Genomic DNA, 26,610 nt, shown 5'->3' on the forward strand with positions numbered 1-26,610 from the left:
TGCGTCTCAGTGATTAGATTTGATCATGAGATGTTTGTAATGTAGCAGTCACATGAGGGGAAATTTCACAATCACACCAAACACACGTACACACTCGCCCAGTCTGAAAGTCAGGACTCGCATAAATCAAGTATCTTACCACTGAGCCTACTTTCAGTTAGAGTCAACACTTTTAAATGGCCGTTTGGCTGGTAGATTAAAATGACAGGTAATCCCCTCACACTGCACTTGCTATATACATATACTGTATACATACATACATGACTGAGTGTGTGTGTGTGTGTGTGTTTACCTGGTCCTCATCACTGTCTGTTCCCTCCAGACTGAGAGAGCTTCTCTGTGCCTGATTCTGAGAGAGGGGAAGAAGAGAAGAAGAAGGAAAGAAGATAAGATAACGACTTTCTCAACTTTTCAGTATCCATCATCCTTAGACAGCGCTGTCTGTGTGTGTGAGTGTGTGTCGTACCAGTACTGTGTGAAGCGTAGAGTATTCGGGCGGGCTGCAGGGCAGACCGTCGTCCTCCGACATGGTTCCGGCATCTTCCATCCTCTTCACACACATCAGGGAGGGGGGAGAGCCCAGCCGGATGGCCTGCTTCAGCTGCAGCTGGAGGAAAAATAAGATTAAGTCAGCAGGGTCAAAACATCCCAACAAGAATAAAAACGTAGAAACATAGACACGTTTCTGGGTCTAAATTAGGAAAAGAAGGATTTTTAGGGGGCTGGGTGTGTGTGTACAGGCACTCAGAGATGGATGGAGCCCAATCTGAAGGTCTGTTTGATATACTAGAGCTGTAAGAAAGGTAACAAAGGTGTGTTTGAGCATTCATTTCTGTGTACCAACTACTTCGGTACAGAAATCCTCACTGGTATATAGTATGATTAACAGAAAACGACTTGTGGGGACAGTCAGCTGGCACTCATGAGAGAAAATGTTTATTTTAGGCCTGGTGTGGTTGCGTATGTGTGTGTGTGTGTGTGTATATATGTGTGTGTGTTTGTGTGTTGCACAGTAGGTATCACAGAAACTCAAACTAACGGACTTGTTATCGGCCTGTTATGTGCTGCCCTGTAACAGTCGCTCAAGGACTCATTTACCCAGCAAGGTGCAGAGCAAACACTGGACAATGCAGCTTTTCATCAGCCGAGGCTCAAGACGGGAACACACCAAGTGCTTGATAGAAAGAGATTGGCCACTGCAGGTTTAAGTGTCAGCCCTGTTGACTTTATAATAGCGAGAAACGGAGAGGAGCTCCAACTTGGTAGCGGCAGGAAGGCGTTCTCACCATTGCTAACAATGCTAAGAAGCCCAACTTTCCCTTACCTCAAACTCAGTCTGTCGTCACATATTTTGAGTTTCAATATAGCCTATATGTTAGATATATCAGTTGTCACTGACATATCTTTTTGTTTCTGTTGTCAGATAACTGCACAAATGTAAATGGTCAAAAAATCCCAATAGGCCAGGAATTATGTTACATAGCTGTGAAGTCAAAGACCAAACGATAGCTAGCAAGGTAACGTTCGCGTCCGGCAATATTCTGTGCCTTTTTATCTCCTTCTTCAGCCAGTTTTGAAAATGGCAAAGGAAATATATGCTTACGAACATGCAACCAGCCTTCATCAGCTAGTTTTTCGTTGAGTGAATTCCTTGCTACAATATATACATACATATATAGCTAAGCCGTTTGGTGTGTCATATTTATTCAGTATGTATTTAAGCTAGCAGACATGCTGGCATCAGTACCAGGTAAGCAGTTGCCAAGAAAGTGGCAAGGGACTATCTTTCTGAAAGCCAGCAGCGTTCAATGTACACACTCTGGAGAAGATACATAAACAGCACTAACTTTTTTTTTATCTTTGGCAAATGGCCATAGTATAAGCGTTACAATGTACTGTGAGGTTACAATGTACTGCAATGTACTTGCATTGTGCATTACTGTATCTTTTTATATAACCACACACCTTGATATGTATTACTGCTTACATAATGGGTCTAAATGCGGCTCTGGAACAACCTTCCTCTGTCTATCAAACAGGCCTCTGTCCAGCTCAGGATTAAGGCCAGGAAGTAGCTATCAGATGGTGTTCCTCAGTAAATTACATTTACAACAAATCATGGTGCAAGGTTTTGCATATCAGTGTATTCTCTTATTTTGTAAAGTTGTATCGCTAATTGTGCAGTGTTCTACTTCTTACCTGTGAAAAATGCTTTATAAGCGTGCAGTCTGAGTCTCTTGCCATTCATTTTGAACCTGCTGTTATGACATTTGTTCCATCTGCCTGACTGCCTATGTGCATGTCTGCCTGGCAAGTCTTTCTACTTACCTAGTCTTTTTGTGTTTCAGTCTGCCTGTCCTCCTATCTGTGTGTGTGTGTGTGTCTGTCTGTGTGTCTGTCTGTGTGTCTATCTGTGTTTCTACCTCTATATCTGTCTATATTTCTATTTGGAAACCTTCCTGTGTGCGTCTCTGTCTTCCTACCCTTCTCTCTGTCTTCCTGTCCTCTCTGCCTGCCATGCTCAATAAACCCACAGGCACGAGCGCGCACTCTTTTTCTTTCTGTTTTTCAGCTAGGGGAGAAAGTTATCCATGTTGACAAATCCCCTTAAGATGCTGCTTAACTCTCACTCCCCTGTAGGTAGCTTAGTGCCGAGTCAAACAGTTTTAAGCAGAGGTCAGTCTGTCCGTCTGAGTCTCAATGTCTTCCCGTTTTAGCCCGTTATTGTGACAGACGTTTGTCCCGTCTGTCTGCTTTTTTTTTTTTTCTTGTCATCCAATTTTATCATTCTGACTTTGACGGACGGGTCAGTTTTAGCATCTCCTCATGATCCACATCAGGTCTGCTTGTCTGGCTTGTCTGTCACACACACACACACACACACTTTCCATTCTCACAAAAACTACCATACAAATGATTATAGTTGCCATTTTATTTTGTATATCTCTGCAACCTGAGTAGTTAGCAGCTCGTATCCCTGAGGCTTCATCATCAGACTCACTAAATATACCCCAGATCAGCTGGTGCCGCTCCGTCTCTCTCTGTCAACTCCATTACTGATAAACACTGGTTATGACAGCTGATAGCAGCACAGGGTCATAGGCATTAAAACACATTAGTTATGTGACGTAAAGTAGCACTCCAGAGGAATTCAATGTGTAAAAGTATGTATATTTGTATGTGTATTTGTGTGTGTGTGTGTGTGTGTGTGTGTACCTGTAGTGATTTGACTTTCCCATGAATGCTGTCCTGGGATGCCCCCAAAGCCTCGTTGGCCTCCGACGAATCGGAGACGAAGACAGAGTCATGTGACAAGGCCTTGCTGCCCAGGCTGACCTTTGACCTTTGGGAGACGGGAAGAGGAACAAACAAAACATTGATGAAATTACATTTAAAAAAAAAAAGAAAAATGAAACATCATGACTTTAAATCTGATTCATGAGCCTTGTGTCATCTCTCTTTCTCTCTTTTTCCACTGAATACTGTCTAACATTCATTTAAACTAAATGGATATTTCTTTCTTTTCCTATTATCCGCCGTTTCCTGACAGTTTTTTGTATCCCCAGACGAATTAGAGCCAATGTTCGCTATCACTCCCACTGCAAAATGGGAGCAGATGTGTCCTGTGACATTTGGGGAGAGCGAAGTGTCGACAGGGCAGGAAGGGGCACAGCTTACTAAAACAAAAGGAAATAAGGACTGTCCCGCTGGAAGTGACATTCCACTACTGAAAACAGAACACAGGAAGCCAGGAGTCTTCGCTGAGGTGAGTGTGGGGGAACAGGAGATGGATGTGAAACCCTTCTCTTCCTTTATAAATTATCTTTGTCCCTTTCACAAAAGATATTTATCTAAGCGGACAGAGGAACTCCGCTTGTTATGGGATTAGAATCGTAGAGCAGCATTTTTTTTTTAACTGATTGGAGAGGGAGCCAAAGCTGGGTTGCATGAAAATGAAAATGGATCCAAAAATTCATTTTAAGTAATTGCCATCTACTCTGTTATCTTGCCAAAGCCCTTGAAAATCCCTATGATGTAAGGGAGGCTGAAGGGTGCAAGGATATCACCATAGACACAAGGCAACACTGATATCAGCATTTCCCCTATCACTGAGTAGCCTAAAGGAGCTGCCAACCCAATAGTCTGGTTTCAATGGAGAGTTTTAGTGTCCCATGATGGTCTAAATGCCGTTTCAGAGGCGTTTACATCCTTACATGAATAAAATTCTGGGTGAAACACTGATTGAGACTGGCATAAAGGCACATAAAGACTATAAAATCAAGGGTTAGGGTTAGTAAAATTCTTTTGAAAACGCAAAGCCCCAGAATGAAAAATTTAAAGATATTGTCACGAAGGGAAACAGATTTGAAAAAGACCAAGCATACACATCACCAATGATGCAAACTGAGAAGTACATCAAAATACATTTCAATTCTGAGGTAGTTGGAACAAGTAGGTCCATTAAATTAGATGTATGTAAATGTAATGAAGTTGCAGAAGGACTTCTTGGAAATGGGTTTCAGTCCCATCGACTTGCACTAGTGTATTTGCATATGTGAGTGCATGTGTTTGAATAAGTGTGTATGTGTACGTGCATGTGCGTGTGAGTGTGTGAGATCTTACCCCGATCCCTTCTCTGATCGCGTGAGCGTGTTCTCTGGTGTTTTGTTGACATTGTCGCTCGATTGGCTGCCTTTAAGCCCCGCCTCTCCCCCGGAGGCCGACGGCTCCTTTCTCTTCTTCCTGGCGAAGAACTTTTTAAATGTCTGGAACTTGGACTTCTTCTTTCCTGAGAACACAGAAAAGAGAAAGAGAAAATATCATTCGGTTAGCGCTCCTCACTTCGACTGATTCCTTGACGATCAAACACTACAGTGAAATTTGCGTTTCCCTGCGAGCACTACAGTGTAGCATTACAACTAATTTCATAGTGATATATTAATGAGAAAATTATACACACAGCATCTTTAAACATTGCCCTCATGTGAACTATAGTTTGAGCAATTAGCCCTGTGTTGACTGTAAAGGCCCAGGTAGGCAGCCTAGTAAAAACCACACACAGCCTGGTGTGCACACACACACACACACACACACACACACACACACACAGGCTTGTAAAAACCACCCCCAGTGAGTCCGTGTCCATTAGCACCACAGTGGAAAAACTCAACAACTCTTTTATAACTCCTTAAACAGCTACAGACTGCTTTCCACTGCTTTCAGTCAGCAAGGCTCTCGTCCAGAACTCTGCGTTAAATGCCCACTGGACTTTTCTCAGTCGCCACATTCAATTCTCTGTTGACTCAAATTTTCAGCATAAAGAAAAGTGCTTGCCCTTTCATGCGTATGCCAACATTAGAGGGCTGGACTTCGGCTCTTAAATCATGGCAAAGTACTCACTGGTAGAGACTGCAGCAGCGCCAACACACTGCATCTATCCTGTATCCACACTACTATTTTTCTAAACAATTTCTCTCACAGGGTGGAGGCAATAGTGTAGCAGCAGGGCAGCAAGCATGCAAAACTCCAACATAGACAGAAATTGGAGACACTCAACACAGACAGACATTCTCAACATTATATTAGCGACTTTGGAACTGTCACAAGTGGAGATATAATCTATCATTTGTCTCTAAAATACCATCAAAACACAAATTATGCTCTCTGTTAAGGAAACATGGGGAATGAGATTTTAACAATTTGACAGCAAGCATAACAGAGCACCATGCATCCCTGGGAGTAAAACAAGATGTGTAACAAGGACCATTTAAAGCCTAGGGATGAGGTCAGGACACAAACAATGAGGAAATACTAGGAAGGGGAGCAGTGAAAAATAACAAAGCAAAACAAAACAACCCTGATATAACAATGTTAAGAATTCACATCCCCGGGCCATAAAAACAGTTCAGTAGGGGGAAAAAAAAAAATGACAACACGGTCTTTTTATACCGACTGTGTCATTTTCGTCTTTCCCCCTGTAGGGAATCCTTGAGCATTCCTTCCTTTAACTAAAAATACTCCCTGTCTGGCACTTTTTGTTTTGGAGCGGAATCATGGAGCTGAAAAAATGTCTGGAATCTAAAGTTGGCGCTGGGGCAGAGATGCCTACACTTACTGGCTCATTTGCTCCCATTTAAAGGAGCACGTCACCAAAGATGTAAATTTTATTGTCTACCAAACTCTAACATGGAGCGCAAAGCCAGCATGTCCAGCATTCTGGACAAGTCTGGACAAGTCACAGATAGAAGACAATTAGATATCATGATTGTCGTTTTTGGACCAAACTCTTCATTCTTGTGAAGAAACGGTGGACCTACATTCTCCTCTCCTTTGTTTGGACTGCAATTACACCAAAACTACATGTGGAATCTACCCTTGGTCCCTACTGTACATCAGTGTTTCCTCTACTGTTGGACTTGAGGAGCCGCTGACCAAGAATCTCATCTATTTTGGGTTCAGTGGAGAGTTCGGTGACGCTTCAGAAGCCTTTCTACACTGCCAAGAAGGAAAATCAGGGGGAAACACCGGCCACCACTACCATTCATTGGCTTCAATATCGAGCTATTTTAGGGACAATGCAGCATTAAGCTAAAGGTCTCCACTCTCTGGGTGTTTATAAAGGCTGTGCTTCAATGAAAGGTCAGGGTAAATCTATGGTTATTGTAGACCTAACATTAGAAATACACTTGATAATCTCCCAATAGACATTCATTCCATCACACACACACACACACACATAGTGTAAGGTCAATATTAGGGTGAACTGACCTCGGCTGAAACAATGAGAAGATGGTGACCTTCGACAGGGAAACAATGGAGCGGACTGAGAGAGAAAAAGAGGAGGAGGAGAAGGTGGAAGACGATAAAAAAGGAGGAGGAGAGGGGGACTTCAGCGATGTAAATAGGCTCGGGACACGGCATTCTACACTCAGCTCAAGGAAGGAAAGGTGGAACGAGGAATGATGAGGAGAAAGCAAGATGAGGAAAAGGAGGGTAGGTGGGAGATGGTGAGAAGAAGAGGAGGAAGATGAAGGGCAGGGCAGACAATGAAGAGGAGGAAGAGGGCCTGTGGCATACTGCTACTCTTATTGTTTTGAATATTATGGCAATAAAGAGAATGCATTATAGTGTCCATTTAAAAGATAGGATAAAGAGAGAGAAGAAGAATGAAGATAAGAAGGGACCAGTGTACAAGGCACGAGGTATATTTTCTATATAAAGACTCCAATCCCTCTCTAGGCTATAGTACACACTGCCGATCCAATTAAAATGCAGCACAGCCCATCACACACCAATCAGAGATTAGCTGTCTGTCTGGCACAAGACTGGAAGACTCCATGATGTCTGGAGTCCAGTCTGACTCCCAGCTCTCCCATGGGAGTCAAACGAATCCGACTTGAATAACTGAAGACACACAAATGATCCATTTCCTTATCCACTGAATATGATCTAGCAACATCTTATAGATCATAGACTTCCATTTAAATGTCAGAACTGTGGGTTCATTAAAGAAAATTCCAACTTTCCCGGCCTTATTTAGCAAAAAACACTGACGATTGTTAATACTCACTGCAGCTTCACCCACACTTCTTCCTTCACAGACCTCTCTCTGACCTTCTTCCTGGTTCCCATCACAGCAACAGCATATACACCATCCACGAGTGTCTGTGTGTGTGTGTGTGTGTGTGTGTGTATGAGTGAGAGATGATGATAGCTTTGTCTGCTCCTTCATTTCCTGCCAACAGCAGTAAGGAGATCTGGATCGTTAAGCCTGGCCTGATCTTCTCTGCTGTGTGTGTGTGTGTGTGTGTGTGTGAATCTCATGGGGGATATGTTGTAGACGCCTGTGTAGTACCATAACCCCCTGATTCTCTACCTTCTTCCTCCCAGGTAGAAACTACAAGTTCTAGATTTAAAGATTTGTATGTCACCCGTTTTATCAGCCTAAATCAGAAAGTGGGGCTGCAACACGGTGTCCCACCCCCTGCCCCCTTAATTGAGATGCCATGCATTTGCTCTATTTACCCAAATGAAATCAGGTATGTACCATAGGAAGTGACAAACTGAAACATAAAGTGAAATCCAAACTGTCTCCTAAACAGCAGTGAGCAGCGCTCTGTGCAGAGAAAGCTGGACTCACCAACATTAGATCTTTTGTCTTTCTCATCCCTTTGGTATAAAGCATCACAGACCAGATTTTATCATGATAGGCTATTTGAGAAAATGTAATAAATTCATCATATTGTCATATATCATATTGTCTGTTGAGGAGCAGCAAAAACTAGAGCAAAGCCTGCACAGTTTTATACTTGTTTGATGTCTAGTTTGTAGGCAAAACATTTCCAAATGACGTTAGATGGCACATATGATGCAAATAAAAAGTTTTCGCATTCACGCTCAAATACTGACTCGCCTATCTATTATAATGGGATCTACCCATGGGACTGATAATGCCAGCTAATAATTTTGTCTTGGCTATTCATTCCTCCCAACAAGCTGCATGAGATCCATTTCACCTTTACAAGGATGAATGAACTGCACACTGTACACTCTGTGGCTGTGATTGGTCACAGCATTCATTATGAATAGCTGAGGAATGTAAATGGGAGCGCTTGATTCGGTACGGCGGATATTCTAAATGAAATTAAAGAAAAATCAAAGGTTTCAGTGTCGCTGAATTATACAGTTTATAATAATGGAAACTAAAACCGATATGCAATGCCATGAAAAGACATTTTTCAATAATGTCTCACTCAGCGCATAAATTACCTCATAAACTTTCAATTCAATTCATGTGACATCGGTGAAGAAAGGCATTCTGGATATCATACTCATCATTACATCAGCTGACATTCCATCAAATATTCACTGAGCAGCCAATCAAATCGTTACCTGAGCATTCTTCCACGACCTCAGCAGGCTCCTGATTGGCCATCACATCCGGAGGTCCCGATGCCATAGCAGCACTCTCACTGCTGTAAGAGAGAGAGACAGCAACTGATGAGCATAATGGTTCTCCTTTAAAACAAAGAAGGCAATTTAATGATCAATATAGATGACTAATAACCCAGAGAGAAACATCTAGGGGACTAGGTTGATTTTGGCTGTCTGCACAACACAACAGCACACTGATAAATCTCATGATGCGAACAATGAATCAGGTCAAGATGACGCAGGACACTTTAAATAAAAACATGTGCTTTTATTTACATATGCAACATTAAGAAACCAATAAAGCATAACTGACTTTCATTTCAGGAGAGCTGGTCCCATGTCAGCTCAATGATTTGATTACTTCCAAATAAAAAAACTTCAACACAGCTTTCATCCTCAACCTTGATCAATCAATCCACTTAGCGCATCTTCTTGATAAAAGACAATACAACCAACCAAAAAAGAATCCAATAACCACCAAAACAGGGATCAAACAGGAACAGACATGGAACCTAAGACACAGAACCTTTGTATTTTCCTTACCCCACTGATCTTTCCTTCATCAATAGCTTAACACAATAAAATCTGATCAATTCAGTCACTGTGAAGCGACACTGTATATCAATGGTTGATACAATGTAACAATACACCATTGTTCTTGTTTTACTCACTGTCGGCCCAATGCTCTGATAAATCACTCTCTACCGATCCGTCTCAGATGCGGTCCCACTTGCCATTCTGATGAGATGTTTCATTTCTGATCACATACATCCAATGTTAGGAAATCCTGGTCTCTAGGCCGGAAAATGTCCATTACGTGTCTCCTGTGGCTGTATTTATTTGAATCAGTCACTCTTCCTCTCTGTCTCCTGACATTGCTCATACGCCAGCCCCACCAGCTAGCAATGTGATCAGGCTCATTGGATTACAGTGCGATTAAAGTCCAATTTGGGAGTGTCTGGCCTGCTGGTGAACGTGTGCTGGCATGGCTGGATGGTAAAAATTGAAATTAAAAATGAGAGGTGTTATTGCAGCATCCGGCATATGCTATACACACACACACATTCAAATGCACAGCGTGGCACTGAATACGTGCTTTGTACGTCTTAAACACTTGAGATGCGCTCCAGTTTGCTCTTTGAACTTCTGTTCCTCTCCCGATGGTTATGTTAGACTTGATAATCCAAACAGTCTCACCGGAGGCATCTCAAATATGTTTCCAGTGTTCTGCTCTGCTGTGGCACCCGCTGCCGTCAAACCGCTGGTATGCCTTCTGCTGATGTCAGAGAACTGTAATCTTATTCTCTCATGTTTTTCTGCTCTCTCTCTCTCTCTCTCTCTCTCTCTCTCTCTCTCTCTCTCGTCTTCCACCTACACAAGACTTTCTGACCCAATACAGGCCGGGTTCAAATTGTCAGGATGATCAAAGTCCTCTGAAGTCAGGCATAAAATGACATTACCGACTGATAACTTGTTGTTGCTCTGATGGAGTCCATTGGTTTCTGACCGCTCAGTGAACCTTCACTACAGCAATATCAACTGTCCTTTTGTCTTCAGTTTAATGGGTTATAGCGCCTTGCCATTGTTGTTGAGTGACATCTATAGTGTTCTTTTTATGTAGTAATTTGCTTTGTTATAATGACATTACCCTTGTGTAGTCTAGTGCTAGTCCTGGTTTTCTGACTGGGCCTTAATGGAGTCAGCAGTACAAGTCGTCTCTGTATTATAGTCATGAAATGAAAAATTATGTTTGGTAATTCTCTATATCATAACATACACCTGTGTAACAATAAATGCCCCCAAAAATGACACTTTTTTCTCATATTAAACATCCTATTACTTTCACTATTATGGCGTACCAGTAGGCGTACATAAAAAATCAATAAAAAACCAATAATACCATTACAGATTTTTTTCAATCAGAAATACATTGATTTATGGAAGGAAGACACAGGACTTTGTAACTTCAAGAAAGACACCTAACAATTTATGTATTGCTTGTAGTAGTGCTGTTATTGAGCTTTCTCCAGCAGCCAAGACAGACAGGAAGTCTGAGGTCATGTGAGAGTTCAGTTCCTGCATGCTGAACCAGTTAGCTGGTCTCCCATACTGAACCACCTCTAATTCAGTAAGTTTAAAATTACTCCACATTCTAGTCTGAAATCTAATTAGCTATGCACTGTGTACAATGTTTCATGTACAGTTTGGCAGGATTGCTAAATGGATATTTAGCAATAAAAGGATATTTAGCAATCCCTCCGTCTTGAGTAAAAGAAATATCTTGGAATAATTGGGGGGGGGGGGGGGGGGGGAGAGAAAGCTGAATCCAGATTGACTGCTGGCTTCTGCAGGAACATATATAGTTGTTTAACAATCTGTTTAACAATGTTTGAGCTCTATAGGCACACTCTGTCTCAGGTGCTAAGTTGAGTGGAATCCAATTAATTAAAACATATTTAAGAAGACATTTTTGAAACATTGTGTTACAGGTTTGGGAAATGGAACAAAGGGAATTCAATGTAACAGATATCTTAATTGTTTCCCACTGTATCAAAAGGTTTCATTTTTTCCCACTGTAATCCAGAGGACAAACATGGTCTTAGTGCAGAGAAGCTTTTGATAATACCATATGAAAAATCACTATAATATAATATTGCCATTATATATTACAGCCAGTGTCTTGAATTTATTTATAGTCAAAGTCAAACCACTAAAAATGTGTTGCAAAATGTCAAAAACATGGTTGTCAATTGGAACATAAACTGTTTCTCCTCAATTCCTTTTTGAAGATGCAAGGCTTCTGCAAGACACCGATGCTTTACATGTGTGAACAGGCAGTTTCCATTAAGCGGTTGGAGAGTTTTTTTTGTTTTGTTTTGTTTTTTTTACACAATACTTTATTGTGTTGACTGTGTTTACAGTTGTCGACTTGTCGACTGTGTTTACAGTTAGTTGTGTATTCTGGAAACAGATGGAACATTCCAGAGGCTTCGTCAAGATGCTGAGGGCCTTTCGTCATTATCATTACATAATCCTTAACCAATCACGTCATCGTCCCCTTAACCATCATCAAAGTCACTAGCATCACTGCCATTAACATCATCATCACCTTTCTCTTCATCTCCATCTCCGTCATCATCATCATCATCATCATCTACAGGAGGCACAACTAATTAAAAGTCCGATTTGTGACATTTCGTGATATAATTTCTCCCATAAATTGTACACTAAGATCTAAATAAAAGTAATGTTATGATATTTACAATATGTAAATATTCACATCATTGCATGACATTATGCCATTATGCATTTTGATACTGCTACATTGTACCATAAACACTGCCACACACACATATTGTTGTTCTGTCTATGAGCTGATAGCGCTCAACTGATCCATTTCCTGTGTCTGGTGCTGCAGGAAGATGATACAGCCAAGAGTTCACACACACACGCACACACACACACACACACGCACACACACGTTTCTCAGATACAGAGACACAGACAGAAACAAACACACACATATAAACACAGACATTCATATAGCATGTTCTCTGTGATATCAACTCAGGAGATGATAACTGACATAAACCAGCACCACCACAGGATAATATATAATATCAATGGGGAGGGACAACTGGAGGAAACTGGATACAAAAAACCAGATGAGGTCCAAAGGGTTAAAGGGTTCCTTGACATTTTGAATTTGAAGTACAAAAGAGAAGTTTCCTCTCCAAAATATGAACACCTTGTAAAAAAAACTAAAATTCAAAATGTCATGGTCTAACTGTATCACCAGAACTATTACAGCTGATGCATACCTTAAGTCATGTCAAATTACATTTTCACTTTCAATTCACTGAAAGTGCAATACTGCAATTTGACTTGACTTCAAATATTATTATTATGGATGAGAATCACGGTTAAGGTCAGCAGGTCAGGGGTCAAAGTGACTGACCTGCGCCCAGCGCCAAAGCTGGCTCCCCACGATGGCATCCTCCGCTTCATCTACAGTGTTAAAAGGATGGAGGGATGGAGGGAAGGATGACGGGAGGGACAAACAAAGACAGACAGAAAGAAGGAAAGAAAGAAAGAGAAACAAACATGAAGACAGAGACAGAGAATTATAGATGAGAGGCAGAGTTAGGGAAACATAAATATAGAGAGAGCGGGAGCGAGAGAAAGCAAGGGAAAAGGGAGAGAAAACAGACAAGAGAGGGCCAAGAAGAGAGAGAGAGGGAGGGAAGGGGTCAGAGAGAGGTTGTGGGAAAGAGCGGCGTGAAAGGAAAGAAGAGTCGGTTAGATAAACAGACGAATATTAGAAAGAAGAGACTTAAGGACACAGACCTTTTAGTTGAGAGCAGCATGTGGCATTCGACCAAAGATAGTAAGAAGCTCTTAGGGAGATGATTTCACACACACACACACACACAATAAATAAGCAGGCTTGAAAAACGGAGAACAACACTCCACCCGGAGACAAGGGAAAATGAAGCTATAATAGAGCTTGTACTCACTGATACAATGGGGCTCATATTTTCCAACCATGCAGTTATGAAATGACAGCTTCAGATATTTTTTTTCCACCCTCATTTAAATGTGGAGTGACAAAAAATGGTTAATGAATTACAGATTTTTAAAAACATCATGGGGTTATCAGACAGTTTTGCTAGCCCTGGTAAGATTTCAGACTTTCCAATCAGGCACTGGTTAATAATGTCAATGTCTATCTTTTGTTCATGTAACCTGCATCTGGTTTTTATGTGATGCACGATTAGCCATGCAGCTCATATGACCTCAGTCAAACCACTAGGTCCTATTAGACACACAGCAAAACCCGCTAGCAGCAAAAACTTTATGCCCATTATTGTTTTGGCCTTTTCCTGACATCACTTCACCTTTCTTTCCACAACTATTTCTTGATAATATGAGGTTTGGGGCTTTAGCATTAGCACTGATAGCAGTTTAGAGCTAGCTTAAGTGCAACTGTTCCACCGAGTTTGTACTTTGAGACATTTGTCTATCGTCACAAAGTGTATAAATGGTGTATAAATCTGTTAAAATACAGTGGACTGACTTTGTGGGTAGTCATTCCCATATTTTGCGGGAAAAAGGAAAGAAACAAGTCATAAAAGAAAATGTCTAGCGCTAGCAGTCTGACGCAATTAACATTAGCTGTTGTGACGATCACGCAGCACACCGAGAACAGTTTTAAACCCCTGTACACGGCATTAAAATATGTGGTCGACGTACAACGTATAAAATAATTTAAGGAGCACAAATATGGTTTAAGACTTTTATGCTAGCTTCTGTGATACTCCTGCAGTTGCGTTGTAGTTTGTTCAGAAAACTGGCTAAGAAAGCTAACTAGCTTCTGACGCTAACTTCTTGTGTGTTTATATGGTTATCTGTTTATTATTTTGCTTAATATTTTTATAGTCTAAACACGATACATGTTTCAGTTTAATTGTAAAATGATAAGGCAACTCATGTTTCAGACTGTGCTCTTAAGTTGAAAACCCCACTGCTGTCTAAATCACGTTGTTAGCCCATAATTTATATTTTATAGCTCTGTAACCAAATAGTCTGTATGGATTGAATCAAGCGGTGTAGCGTAGAAGGGCTGACATTGTTTTTTACTAGTTTTTGCTGTTCTAAATGCGTAAAGTAGAACTACAATCAGAGTGTGAAAAACCTTGTAAATCTTTGGAGAGCTTTTTTTCACAATGCTGAAACTATGTTTCACAGCATAACAACATTTAACAAGCTGCAGCTCCTTCTGCCCTTTATTTCTCATATACAATACAACTGCAAGTTACATCATTTTGTAGATCTGAACTTGTTATTCCATAAAATGCAAAACCACAAAATCCGTCTAGGGTCCTTAATAGCTTATTTCACCTGGCTATTTCACCACTGTTTGTTTCCTTTCAGGCCCACTTTTACTATATGCTTTTTCTTTTTAACACCATTGTTCCATAACACTGTTTTAACAGTTGTTCCATTAATGTCATGTTATCTAAAATAGTAATCCTACTGCAGTATGACATAGCATGCAACTGACACACTGACAGGCACACACTCATCTTTATTTGGATGCCACTAGGTGTGTGTGTGTGTGTGTGTGTGTGTGTGTGTGTGTGTGTGTGTGTGTGTGTGTGTGTGTGTGTAGTCAGCCCCATTATATAATAAAGGATTAGTGCCTAGATACACTCAGGCCCAGTATGGAGTCTGTTTTTATTAGACAGAGAAACCCATTAACACCCACATACACACATACATACAGTAGCCACACACATAAACATGCATGCTGACACACACACACACACACACGTAAATATGTACACAGATTACCTTAATTCTGTGCTGAAATTAGGCTCTATCGAATACATTTATATAGACAGACACACACACACACACACACACACACACACACACACCTAAGTGCTATGCCATCTGCTGTCAGGTAAGTCTTGTTCAGCTGATGAAGACAGAACACAGTCCAAATCCAGAGAAAGCAAATCCATCATGCCTGGACTGAACACCATGTTCTGCTCTACACAGTGTATACAATAATCATCGAGGAATGATGGCCATAAGAGACAGAGTGAAAGCAAAGTGAAGGAGAGACAGAGAAAGAAAGACAGGAAAACATGAAAATAGAGAGAGAGAGACAGAGAAATGAATGACAAGTAGCTGAAATGAGGTAGAAACGGACGCTAAACTCTGCATGTCACAGATGACTGGAACCTGACTGACACAAAGCAAATCCAATCTAGTTCAGCCTTAATCCCTCAATGGAACTGGTATTACCCAGATTCATTGATAGCCTACGGCTCTGACTAATAGGCTACTGTCAACAGTGACATGCAGAGCTAGATGTGTATAACCAGTCTCTCAAAATACCCAAAAGGTACAGAATCTCAACTCAAATAGACTTCTACATGTAAACGACTTGGGATTTCGCAAGAGTGAGTGCTTACGGAGTCTGGGACCAGCTCTGTAAACAGCTGCATGCCTCTTCTTGTCCATCTAAAATGAAGCTAATCCAATCTGGTGACGCACGGGCTTCAATAGTAGGCCCCATATAGGACTCGGTGCTTTTAAAAACACACAGCCAATCCACTCTACTCCAGTCCTAATCCTTCTGTACCACCAGTAGTAAACTGGCCTAATATGGCCTGATTACATTGCAACAGCAATTAGGGGCCTTGGAGTAAAGAGGGACTTACACTGAATCAGTGATGAGGACAGAGGCTAAGAGCTTAGTGAAGTAGAAATGCATTGTCTGCTGCAGCCTTTAATAGAGATATCTTGACATTTGGAGTTTTAATTGGCTATTTTTCTCCAACAGACATTTTTCACATGGGGGGGGTTCTTTATTTGCCATTCAGTTTCCCTATATTGGCTTGTTAGCATTAGGAAAAAAATACACGGTAATTATTTTTGATAAATACTACAACTGCGATGTGAACAGCGATAAGCATTGTAATCAAAACCTGAGATTTCCGTGGCCGCAGGAAACGCTTCTGACTAGTCCGAGGAATCTGCAAAAAATCTTGTGTTTTCCCCCTCAGATAACCTGATTATATTACAGTAAGTCGGGATTTTCCACCAGCGTGGAACTCCGGCCCCTGACTGCAGCGTCGGCTCCTCAGAACAAACCCTCAGCTGTGTGGTCCTGCAGAGTAAAAACAGGCCTGAACCTAAGCCACGTGAATTCGGTTAGTGCGGAATGAACTGACCGAGGCTGTGAGGGAAATTCTGCTTTCTGAAGTACGGTCCATCCCCTGAAGTACTCATTCACAGACCATCCATATGGGTTTCTAACACTGTCTATCAACTACTGGGACTGACCAGGATCATGGCAACATATCACTATGTGGAACCCATGCGGGAACCCTAAAGAGACCGTCCCATGACCTATTTTAGGTACTTGGCCAAAGTTTAAAAAAACAAAGAACTAGGGAATCCATTCTCCGTATCGGTGCCACAAAAAACAAATCCCAAACTTGAGTCTCTCTGCAGAGCGAGGGAATATGAGAGACTGAGCAGAGGAAGTGTGCAATTGTTGGCCAGGGCAATATGATGTTGGTGGGTCAATGAAGAGCTGCAAGCCTTCAATTTACACTGGCAGAAAGCAAAGCAAGAAAGAAAGAAAGAAAGTGGGAGGAAAAAAGAGAGACAAATAGAGATGAATAGGGAGAGAAAAAAAAAGTTTCCTCAGGCAGTTGAAATGATACACATGGCCAACTGGGATGAACCACTAAGTACAGATATAGCTTCAGACAGACTTGCTGTGTATACACACATATACAGCAAGCATGTCAACTTACAAGAGTGTGTACACAACATAAAGTAGGCCATATGCAATTTGAGGAGATCTATATATACACAGTATCTGGCGCACTCTTCTGATATGTTCAAAACAACTATTTTGCACCAAGATGTTTTGGATGTATTCATGACATTGTGGGTTCAAATTTGGCTTGTGGCCTAGATTGAATGTCCCGTCTCATTTTCCCTACTGTACGCAGACTATACATCATACTAAAACCACCTTTGAACAATTCATGTATCAACTGGCTCAAAAATCCTTCTTTTTTTCCCATGACTGAGGTGGATTTATCAGGTGGAATCAGAAGGGGACGAATGCTTTCTCCTGGATTCACCTGGTTGGTCTATTTCATGGAAAGAGCTAGCGGTCCTAATAGTTTGCACACTCAATATACAGTCAAGTAAGCAGTAATTCCCCAAAAAAAACATGTATTTTCAGTTTGATGGAGGAAACTGCACATAAAGGAGAGGAAACGTAACAGCGCACAGACCATTAAACACAATTTGGAGTGAAGTTCGGGGGGAAATTTGCTGGATAACTGACGTCCAAGTTCAATTTCAAGCCTGGGGACAAATGTGAAAGCAAATGCATTTGTTGGAAAATAAGACTGCAATTAAAGTCAAATCCAAGAATCTCAGCACAAAAACAAAACCATGGCCTGGTTCTGCTGTAAGATGACTTTCATGCCATGGAGAGCGGTGGGACAGAGAAACGGGGGATGACACGACAAAGGCAACGAGCACGATTTGAACCCACAGGCTCATCAAAAGCTGATAACTCTCGCTAACTTTAGCTGAGTGTGTAAATGACCTGGAAGAGTCAGCTACTACAATTATAGGCCACATCAAGCCAGCAGGAAATCTAAGCCCAGTGTGGTGAGAAGGAGATAGAGTTACTATTGCAAGACTTTCTATTTTAAGTCAAAAGCCTTACAGTACTGGCACAGTGAACTAGCATCGGACCTTTAAAGTAATGCACCAGTGAGCTGAAGTTTCTCTTTTTCTGCTGGTGCTGTTTTACATGCCACTGCGGACCCATAATCAAAAGTTGATGGTCTGTTCTTTTGCCTCATATACAGGTTTTAATGTGAAAGCCATGTTAGATGAATCGCCAGCCAAAAAAGACCAACCCTAAACTCACTGTCCCTAAACAAAGGTTTTAAAAAGCCAATCCAATACTTAACGCTGACTTCTACAAGACAATCTAATCAGCAATCTTACCCTGATATGATGGGAGAAAGCATTACAAGGAATTTTATTCAAACCCACTATATAAACAACATTAAGATTGCAAGAGGGAAAAGTAAAGATCGGTCTTAAGGCCTATTTGCATGGGACTAGCATGATGTGGGGACCTCATGCAGTCACTGAATTATTCCCCAGCCTCTGAATTCTGTGAAACGCATTCGCATGGGATAATGAAATTCATTGACATCACCGGTGCCTCGCATATCAGGTCACACAGTTTGTCAGTTCCTGATTTAATAAGGCAAAACTTAAAAATAAGCTTCTTCTAGATTCTAATACTGCCTCCATTTTTCATGACAGAAGGAAGATAGCAATCACGCATCTAGAAGATGAAGAAGAAGAAAATAAATAAGGGATGTGTGCCCGGTCTAAAGTAGTTGGGATTTTGCCTTCTGTAAAAGAGTGAGTATACATTCTGAGAGGAGGATCCATTAAAAACTCATAACATTTCTTGTAGAATTCTGGCCCAAACCCATCAGGGCCTGGGGATTTCCCATTTTTGAGAGTTTCTATAGCCTCATATACTTCCTCTTTAGAGATTTCTTTTCCCAGAGAAATTCGGTCTCCTTCTGATAACCGTGGGAGGGAAATCTCATCCAGAAAGGTCTGCTGTATTATTACTGGAGTCTGAGGTATTCAGTGACGCATAGTACTCTCTCATAATTAGGTTAATCTCTTTGGTTGTCAATCTTGACACTCCTCACTTATCTTTCAAAGCAGAAATCACATTTAGCGAAGTTGTATTTTTGACTAATCAGTAATAAAATATGGTTGAAATTAAGGCAAAGTAAGGCAAAACTTGAAGTATGTGCCAAAAAGGCATTCAAAGCTTTCCTCTATAGATTCCACGACTACCTCCATTTTCCATGACAGGAGAAAGATAGAAATCATGCATCTAGAAGATCAAGAAGGAGAAAATATTTGAGTTTGATACGCACAGGATTAGTATTATCCAAAATACAGTAGGTAATTTGTGCTGGAATTTTTACCTAGCAAATTAAACATTATTAGTCCCATACAAATAGCATTTTGTGCTATTTGTATGCATTCTGTGGCTGAGTGGACTGTCAAACACGATGCAAGTTCAAGTCTGACTCTTTGACTTCTCTTGTCCTGTGACTCTCCACTGCATCTTATCTAATAAAGCAGCATAATGGCAAAAAGCATGTAAAAAGGCCATGTCCTCCCAGGATGCACATCTCTCACTCTCTCCCTCTCTCCTCTCTCTGCTGTTAAAAAGCTTTCACACAGGTTCTGTTATTGTCTAACCCATCTCCATTACTTGAGCTCAATTTAAGCTACAGGGCCATATAAGGAAATGCAAAGAAACGTATAAAGAATGTGGCCAGATAACACAGCTCTACTCCACCACCTCTTTTCTCCTTCCTCCTCATTCTTCTTTACCTCCTCTGTCTCATTATCTCTCCATCCCTCCTCTCTCTCTCTCTCTCTTTCTCTGTCTGTTTCTCTCTCTTGTCCAACCCCACATACCTAAAGCAGGAACAGGGCCACAGCCTCCAGAACTGCAGTATTTCCTCTTGACCCATTCAACCATTCATCCCCTGCATGGTCAGCAGGAGACAGGTGACTAAGAGGGAAATTATTCATTAAATTTCAGCCCTGAACTCCAAAGAATTCCATTGTTACTTTGACTTTCTCAGGCCTTAAATGTGAGAAAGTTTTGAGAGGGTCAGATGAGACAGATTTGGTTGGGATAGAATTATTACAGCGGGTAAGACAGATATAATGTATATTCAACGGTGTGGATTCAAATTAGAGACTAACAATTTGACTAATTATTGTTAACAGTGAACAACATCCAGGATACACCAGTTCCCTCTCTATCCACTCTAAATCTACATGAGTATCTAATTTATATAAGCAGTTTAACCTTTTTTACTTCTTTACCCGTCTTACTATTCATTTCAGGACCATAATTTTGTTATGTTTGCTTTTAAGTATCATGTGCTCCCCCACCGCAATTTCCTAAGTATTTTTACAAGCTATAAATGGCGAGTAAAGGAATTTTCCCTTGAACTTGAAATACCAGAAGCTTGTCACAGTCTTGGCTCCAAAACAAGGGACTTATCAGCTGTAAGGACCAACACAACTAGATGAGGTAGAAAGGGGAATATCCATTTGGACAGATAATGGACCAAACCATTGCTGACTTCCATTCCAACAGTATCAAACATAATGTGTGACTATCTGTGGCCATCTTAAGTGCAACAGCTTACCAACCACTCAAGGATATTGATTTCAGGGTCGTGGTACTGTACTCATGACATACAGTAGGTTCAAATCCGGTTCATGACCTTTATTACCTTTCATTCCCTTGCCCTCTCCCATCTCTCCAGTCTGTAGCCACTGTATATGATCTAATAAAGGAGAAATGCCAGAAAAAGTCTTTAAAATGAAACTTGGTTTGAACAAGAATGCACTCATGTCCGGTGGTAAGAGCCTTCTCAGTGTTTCAACATCAGCTATCAAAGACAGAGCCAATTCTTTTATCATCATCATCATCAGAGACTGTGGGGTTTGTATGCAACAGCAGTGATATGCAGTGCCTGATACAAAGCCAACTGCCGGTTAGAAGAAACAGTTCCCAGATCGGCTAGAAAAGGAGAGAGCTTAGCCTCTTAGTCCAGCATGCCTGACTGTATTAATCTGGACTGGAACTGTACACAATAATCCAGCAGGAACAAGGTAAAACAACATGAGTGATTGGCCACAACCAGAGCCTTCTAACTGAAAGGGTTGGGTTACTGAAGACACAAGTGAGTTCAGTGGCTGAACTCTTAGATAATTAGGGTTCTGGTAGGGGGGAATGTGTCGTAACCCAGAGGACATCCTGTTATACCTCCGATTCTCTCACTGGCTGTGAAGGAATATGGGAACTTTAGGGCGTACTTGATTGGTAGATGCTTGATTGATCCTAACCCCTCTCTAATACATGAGACTTATGCCACTCCACTCTTCCATCCGCTTCTTTCCTTAGAGTTTGACATTTGTTCCCGAACCGGACAGGACCCTGAACGGACTCGATGGGTTTGTGTCAGGTTAGGGTTCTTAAGTTCTCGGGTCTAAGTCAGGTTCAGATTCAAAAGTCTTGCAAGTCTTCAGAATTTGGGACATGGTCCGATTTGGCCCCGCAAAAAGATGTTTTCCCCCTCGGGCTTGGTGAGGATTCAGACACAAATTCTTTGGGTTTGGGGTTTCAGGCCTCTTCTTCTTCTACGCTCGTTTCGTCTCTCTTCCCAACCTCCCCTCTTTCTCCGGCCTGTTTAATATGCGGCTGTGCTCGTAGCAACAAGCCTTACATGGACTCCGGGAGACACTGACCAAACAGTCCCATCCGTCACCCTGCCCCGTCTTACATTCATTTACAGCTGCATCACCATTCCTGCTGTACAAACTCAATCTACTCTGGTTATATAATGTGTGTCGGACCAGAGAAAGACAGAAAAGCGCCCCATGCTTGACAATTTCCATCTGCAGCACAGATTTTTACATTGTTGGCGGACTGAATCTAAACCGCTGTTTTGTATTTTTCTTGGCCTGTCATAATGTTAGCTAGCTGTGTCAACTCTCACACATTGCCTGCCTCTGCTTCCAACAGAATGCAAAATGGCAAGAGCTTTACGATGTGGATCTATCCGTTTCAGAGTGAATTTAATAGCAGCTCTGCACCACTAACAGAAGGTTGTGGGGACTTTGGTGTGGGGACAATGAAGAGAGACTTAAACAGGTTTTAGCAGAGTTTGTGCTACTTTCACTGTGACTGGTCAGAGATCTAACCCTGGTTTTTGCCTTGTTGAGCTCAACCATAATCCATGAAAACCACATGATGGTGATCTCTGGGCTTATTGATTTCAGGAAGGGATCATCTAATTATGACACAGGAAATTCAACGACCCCCTACACTAGATATGGAGAGAGAGAGGGAGAGAGGGAGAGAGAGAGAGAGAGAGAGAGAGAGAGAGAGAGAGAGAGAGAGAGAGAGAGAGAGAGAGAGAGAGAGAGAGAGAGAGAGAGAGAGAGAGAGGTGAAATAGAGAACTGAAGTTAGTCTTGGTTTCTGTGTGAGTCAACTGAGAGACAACACAAATCAGACTCTTTCACTGCCTCATTCTCTGTGTGTAGCTTTCAATCTATCCCCTCTCTCCTCCCAATTCACACTCTCTCACACACCCACCCACACACACCCCCACACACAGTGTTTGTCTAAATGAACTAAGCAGAGTGGGCCATAAAAGCTTGTATTGTTGTCATGTCATGAGACTAAAAGCACAAAGACAAAGACAGTGGAAGGGGGTATCAGTGTACCCAACACCACATCTATACAGCTCTGGTACAAAAAAGATACTTCACCATGTTCAAAAAGCTAAAAGCATTCATTATCCTTCCTCTCAGTGGCACAATTACACTGCCAGGGCCTGAGTCCTATATATAGTCAAGTTATAGCATTGAAATCAGTGGAGGCTGTAATCAGCTGAATTGAAGACATGTAGGAATTTGATTCAATTTAGTCGTCTTACACAGATTTAGATGGGGAAAGTCCCATATCAGCCATCACATAAGTAAGTAAGTAAATTGAGTTAATATGGCCTATTCCTGCATAATCGAAGGAATTCACATGAAATCATATTCATCCACCTGCACTAAACCAACATGATTCTACCATATGAAAATCACAAAGAGAAAGTAAGTTTTGTTCTGGGACGTTCTGACTAGTCAGTCATTCACTCCTACTGGAAAATCATTCCTTTCAGTCAATCAGCTCTGAACTCACGCAGCTGACTGCCACAGCCAACTACAGTCCATCATTTGTCTCATTAGACAAAGAGAAACAAAACTTAGATTAGCTGCCACAAAAGAGAACGTCAACTTTGGAACCCCTCACCCAACAACATGCAAATTGAAATCAGTGCACCCTTCTAAAGGATCTGACATTTTCAGCTGTCGTTTAATCTAGTTAGGACAACATTTTTGAGTTTGGCTTTTCAATGCAACATGAGGCAATAACTCCAGATCCTGTTGAAGAGTCAAATGACACCCACATCCTATGACACATCCCTCTGAAAAGCCTATTTACTGTACAGGTGATGATACATAGAAATTTGATGAAGCAACATTGATGAGCAATATTGCCCTCAGCAAGATGAGGATTGTCACTTGGAACAGAAATCAATGTGGAAAACATATCATGCAAACATACTGCTTGTTTTAATTACTTGTAATGTCAGACTTATTGCCTCAAGACTCAGTTTTGCAATCTAGAATGACATCATCATAGAAGAACTTACTTCTTGCCCTTGAAGCATCCGTACATCCCAGCCATGATTTAACACTGCGGCGGAGGTGAAAACTCTCCTGTGCAAAAACAAACTTGTGTCTTCTGTCTCTTCCCTCTCTGCAAAATAAATGATGCTTTCCCCCCCGGTCTGTCCAAGAGCGGAATACGAAACCCTCAAATCCAACACGACAGAAAAGATGTCACTCCCAACTCTTTTCCACTGGAGAAGATAGCCCCTCTCTTCCAAGTCAAACCATCCTCTGAGCTTCTTCCCCTTTGGAGGTCCACAAAAGTCAAATTTCATACAGGACTCCCTTCTCCAAACTTTGGCAGCGGTGGCAGTGCAGCGAGCCAATCTCAACTGCTCCAGTACTCACATACTACAGCAGCCAGGGGGAGGATTATGACGGGATCAGGATAGCACACACGGAGTACAAAATTACAGGAATAAAGTTTGAAACACAGGAATCTCCTTTTCAAATGAATGGGGATTTAGTGTGCCTCCAGAAACAGGAAAAAACATGTGGTTCCTGAAGAATCACACGTCTCAGGAAAGAAGTGCAGTCCAAATTAGAGTGGTACAATGTACTGGCAGTCAGCTAGAGGGAAAACAACTAACTAACTAAATGACTGATTGACTGGCTGACTGGCTGCTGAAAGCCTCACTCCTCTCCTCCGGCCTCCACGACTGTTCTGCTGGAAAGGGAGGGCTGGAGGGAGGGGAAGAAGGTAAAGAGGGAGGAGTAAGGGAGGAGGCGAGTGTGACTACACTGCCCCCCCACATGCTCTTCTTACCCTCCCCACTTTTCTCTCTTTCTTCCTCTCCCCTGCCTTTCTCTTCCTCCCTCTCTCCCTGACTATTCAGCAGAAACAATAGCCTGTTGCCAATATTGTGCACGAAATGAAAAGTTTCAAAACTAACCAACACCAGGTATGCATTCAGATAGTGAGATTGTTTGGTTTGAAAGCATGCACAGGCGATGTGATGTGCCTTTGGCAGCCATATTGGAGGTCCACAGCTTTTGGAGCAATGGCTGAAAAAAGCTGGTTGCAATGGTAAAACACACAGTCGAATACACATAGCTAATTTATAGACTGTTTTTGACTGAGAACGGATAATTTTAACACTGATACATCAGATCTATTGTGTTTGTTTGTGTTTTGTTTTGATGTTGCCAGCTTGTTAGCTAGCTAGCTAGTAGTGGCTAGTCGTTGCATGTTGATGCTTTGCTAAATAACTTGCTGGTTAGTTAGCAAGCTAACAGTTTTTTTTTTTAACTAGGTTGACTTTTCAAGCTACAACTCTCAGCGCAATTGGAGTAGAGCAGCTAGGGCCAGAAGAGCGAGGCAAGACAGTTTACTGTGTTATACTAGTCGAAATGTGGAGACAAATACCTCATCAGACCATTCACTTTTAATTATAATGTGATTGAATGGACCTACGCCCATACATGACTATCTTTGTAGATATCTGTATTCCTGGCCAGCTATTTCTCTAACAGATCTTCATGATGGCGGCAGCAGTGGTTGCTAGGAGATTGTGATGCGTCTGAAAAGCCTCTATAACATGTCATCATCACCAGTAAACATTTGATGTTTTATCGATGTGAAATACAGTATATCCAAATATCTTTCTGCTATCAGTTTTTCTGTGCCATGATGTGAATTTTTTGTGCTTGACTGGGCTTGCTTCACTGTCTGCCAAACTCTGCCAGCTTGTATGAAAACATGTAGTCATGCAAACCTGGTATCTGTCTGTCTCTCTCTCTGTCTCTCTCTAGCTCTCTCCCTCCTCCTTTCCTCTCTCTCTTCTTCACCCCCCTCTCAGTAAGGGGTCTAGTGGTTGTGCGACAGCCTGTCGTAGCTAATCACTATTAAATAAGGGGCTTAACTACCTACAGCCACTACAGCTCTGTGTGGGCGGGCGTGTGTGTGTGTGTGTGTATGTGTGTGTGTGTGTGTGTGTGTGTGTGTGTGTGTGTGTGTGTGTGTGTCTGGTGACATAAGGGTTGATCCTGGCTGAGATTCCCTACCACTATCCTCTCTCTCTCTGACACGCACACGCACACACACACACACACACACACACACACACACACACACACACACACAAACACAGGCTGTGTCAACAGTACTATCAGATGTTTCAGCTAACTAACTGTGCTGTAGTTTGTCAGCTGAGTTGAGTTGAATGATCAATAAGAATCAGTATGGATTTAGAAAACAATGACACTCACTAAATCAATCAAAATACTTTCTTTATCTGACCATGGATTGGAGATGTTAGTAAAAGTTTCAGGATTTGGTTCTTGGAAACATGCTTCGTCACAACAGCCGCTGAATCTAATCCTACTATACAAATACAAGTGTGATCTTAGTGCTGGGATGTTTGTGTGAAAATTAGCCCTGTTAAGTGACAAAAACACCCAAATCGCATTAATCATAAAACTATTCAGAGTGGTGTTAGCGGAATGAATTTCTCAATCCAGCATGCCCAGACTGATATCATTGGCCCATTTCTCTGCAGTGTGTGTGTGTGTGTCTGTGTCTGTCTGTGTGTGTGTCATTGTTTGCATCTGTCTGATTGTTGTCTGTGTTATTTTTCAATCCAAACATGCTGAAACTGATCTAAGCTGTCCAATTCTCCAGAGAACTGTGTGTGTGTGTGTGTGTGCGTGTGTGAGTGTGTGTAAACAAAGAAAGCGTCTGTATCAACTCCAGAGCTCAGCAGCTCCATTTCAACAGTATAAGTCTCTCCTCTATGTGTCTCTCTCTCTCACACACACACACACAAAA

At 41.6% G+C, this 26,610-nt stretch overlaps 1 protein-coding gene across 3 annotated transcripts in view; it reads right to left on the reverse strand.

Annotated features, from left to right (window-relative positions):
- The window catches only part of LOC139663146 (capping protein-inhibiting regulator of actin dynamics), a 35,615-nt gene extending 11,130 nt beyond the window's left edge, over positions 1 to 24,485 (reverse strand). The window contains exons 1-7 of one of the 3 annotated variants that reach the window (XM_071541697.1): positions 23,825 to 24,485; positions 20,844 to 20,897; positions 8,893 to 8,975; positions 4,624 to 4,789; positions 3,217 to 3,343; positions 467 to 601; positions 293 to 349 (exon numbers count right to left, since the gene is read on the reverse strand). In XM_071541697.1, the coding sequence (XP_071397798.1) occupies positions 293 to 349; positions 467 to 601; positions 3,217 to 3,343; positions 4,624 to 4,789; positions 8,893 to 8,975; positions 20,844 to 20,897; positions 23,825 to 23,859 (657 nt within the window). In that variant the 5' untranslated portion in view covers positions 23,860 to 24,485. Of the gene's footprint in view, positions 1 to 292; positions 350 to 466; positions 608 to 3,216; positions 3,344 to 4,623; positions 4,790 to 8,892; positions 8,976 to 20,843; positions 20,898 to 23,824 lie in introns of all 3 variants that reach the window. The other 2 variants (XM_071541698.1, XM_071541696.1) reach the window with 2 other exon arrangements.
- Between the last annotated feature and the right edge of the window lie 2,125 nt (positions 24,486 to 26,610).

The sequence above is a fragment of the Centroberyx affinis genome, unplaced genomic scaffold, assembly GCF_046629955.1.
Source record: "Centroberyx affinis isolate AG114_WGS23_722 - 3 ecotype Tasmania unplaced genomic scaffold, CSIRO-AGI_Caff_v1 ptg003931l_1, whole genome shotgun sequence".
NCBI classification, from domain to species: Eukaryota; Metazoa; Chordata; class Actinopteri; order Beryciformes; family Berycidae; genus Centroberyx; species Centroberyx affinis.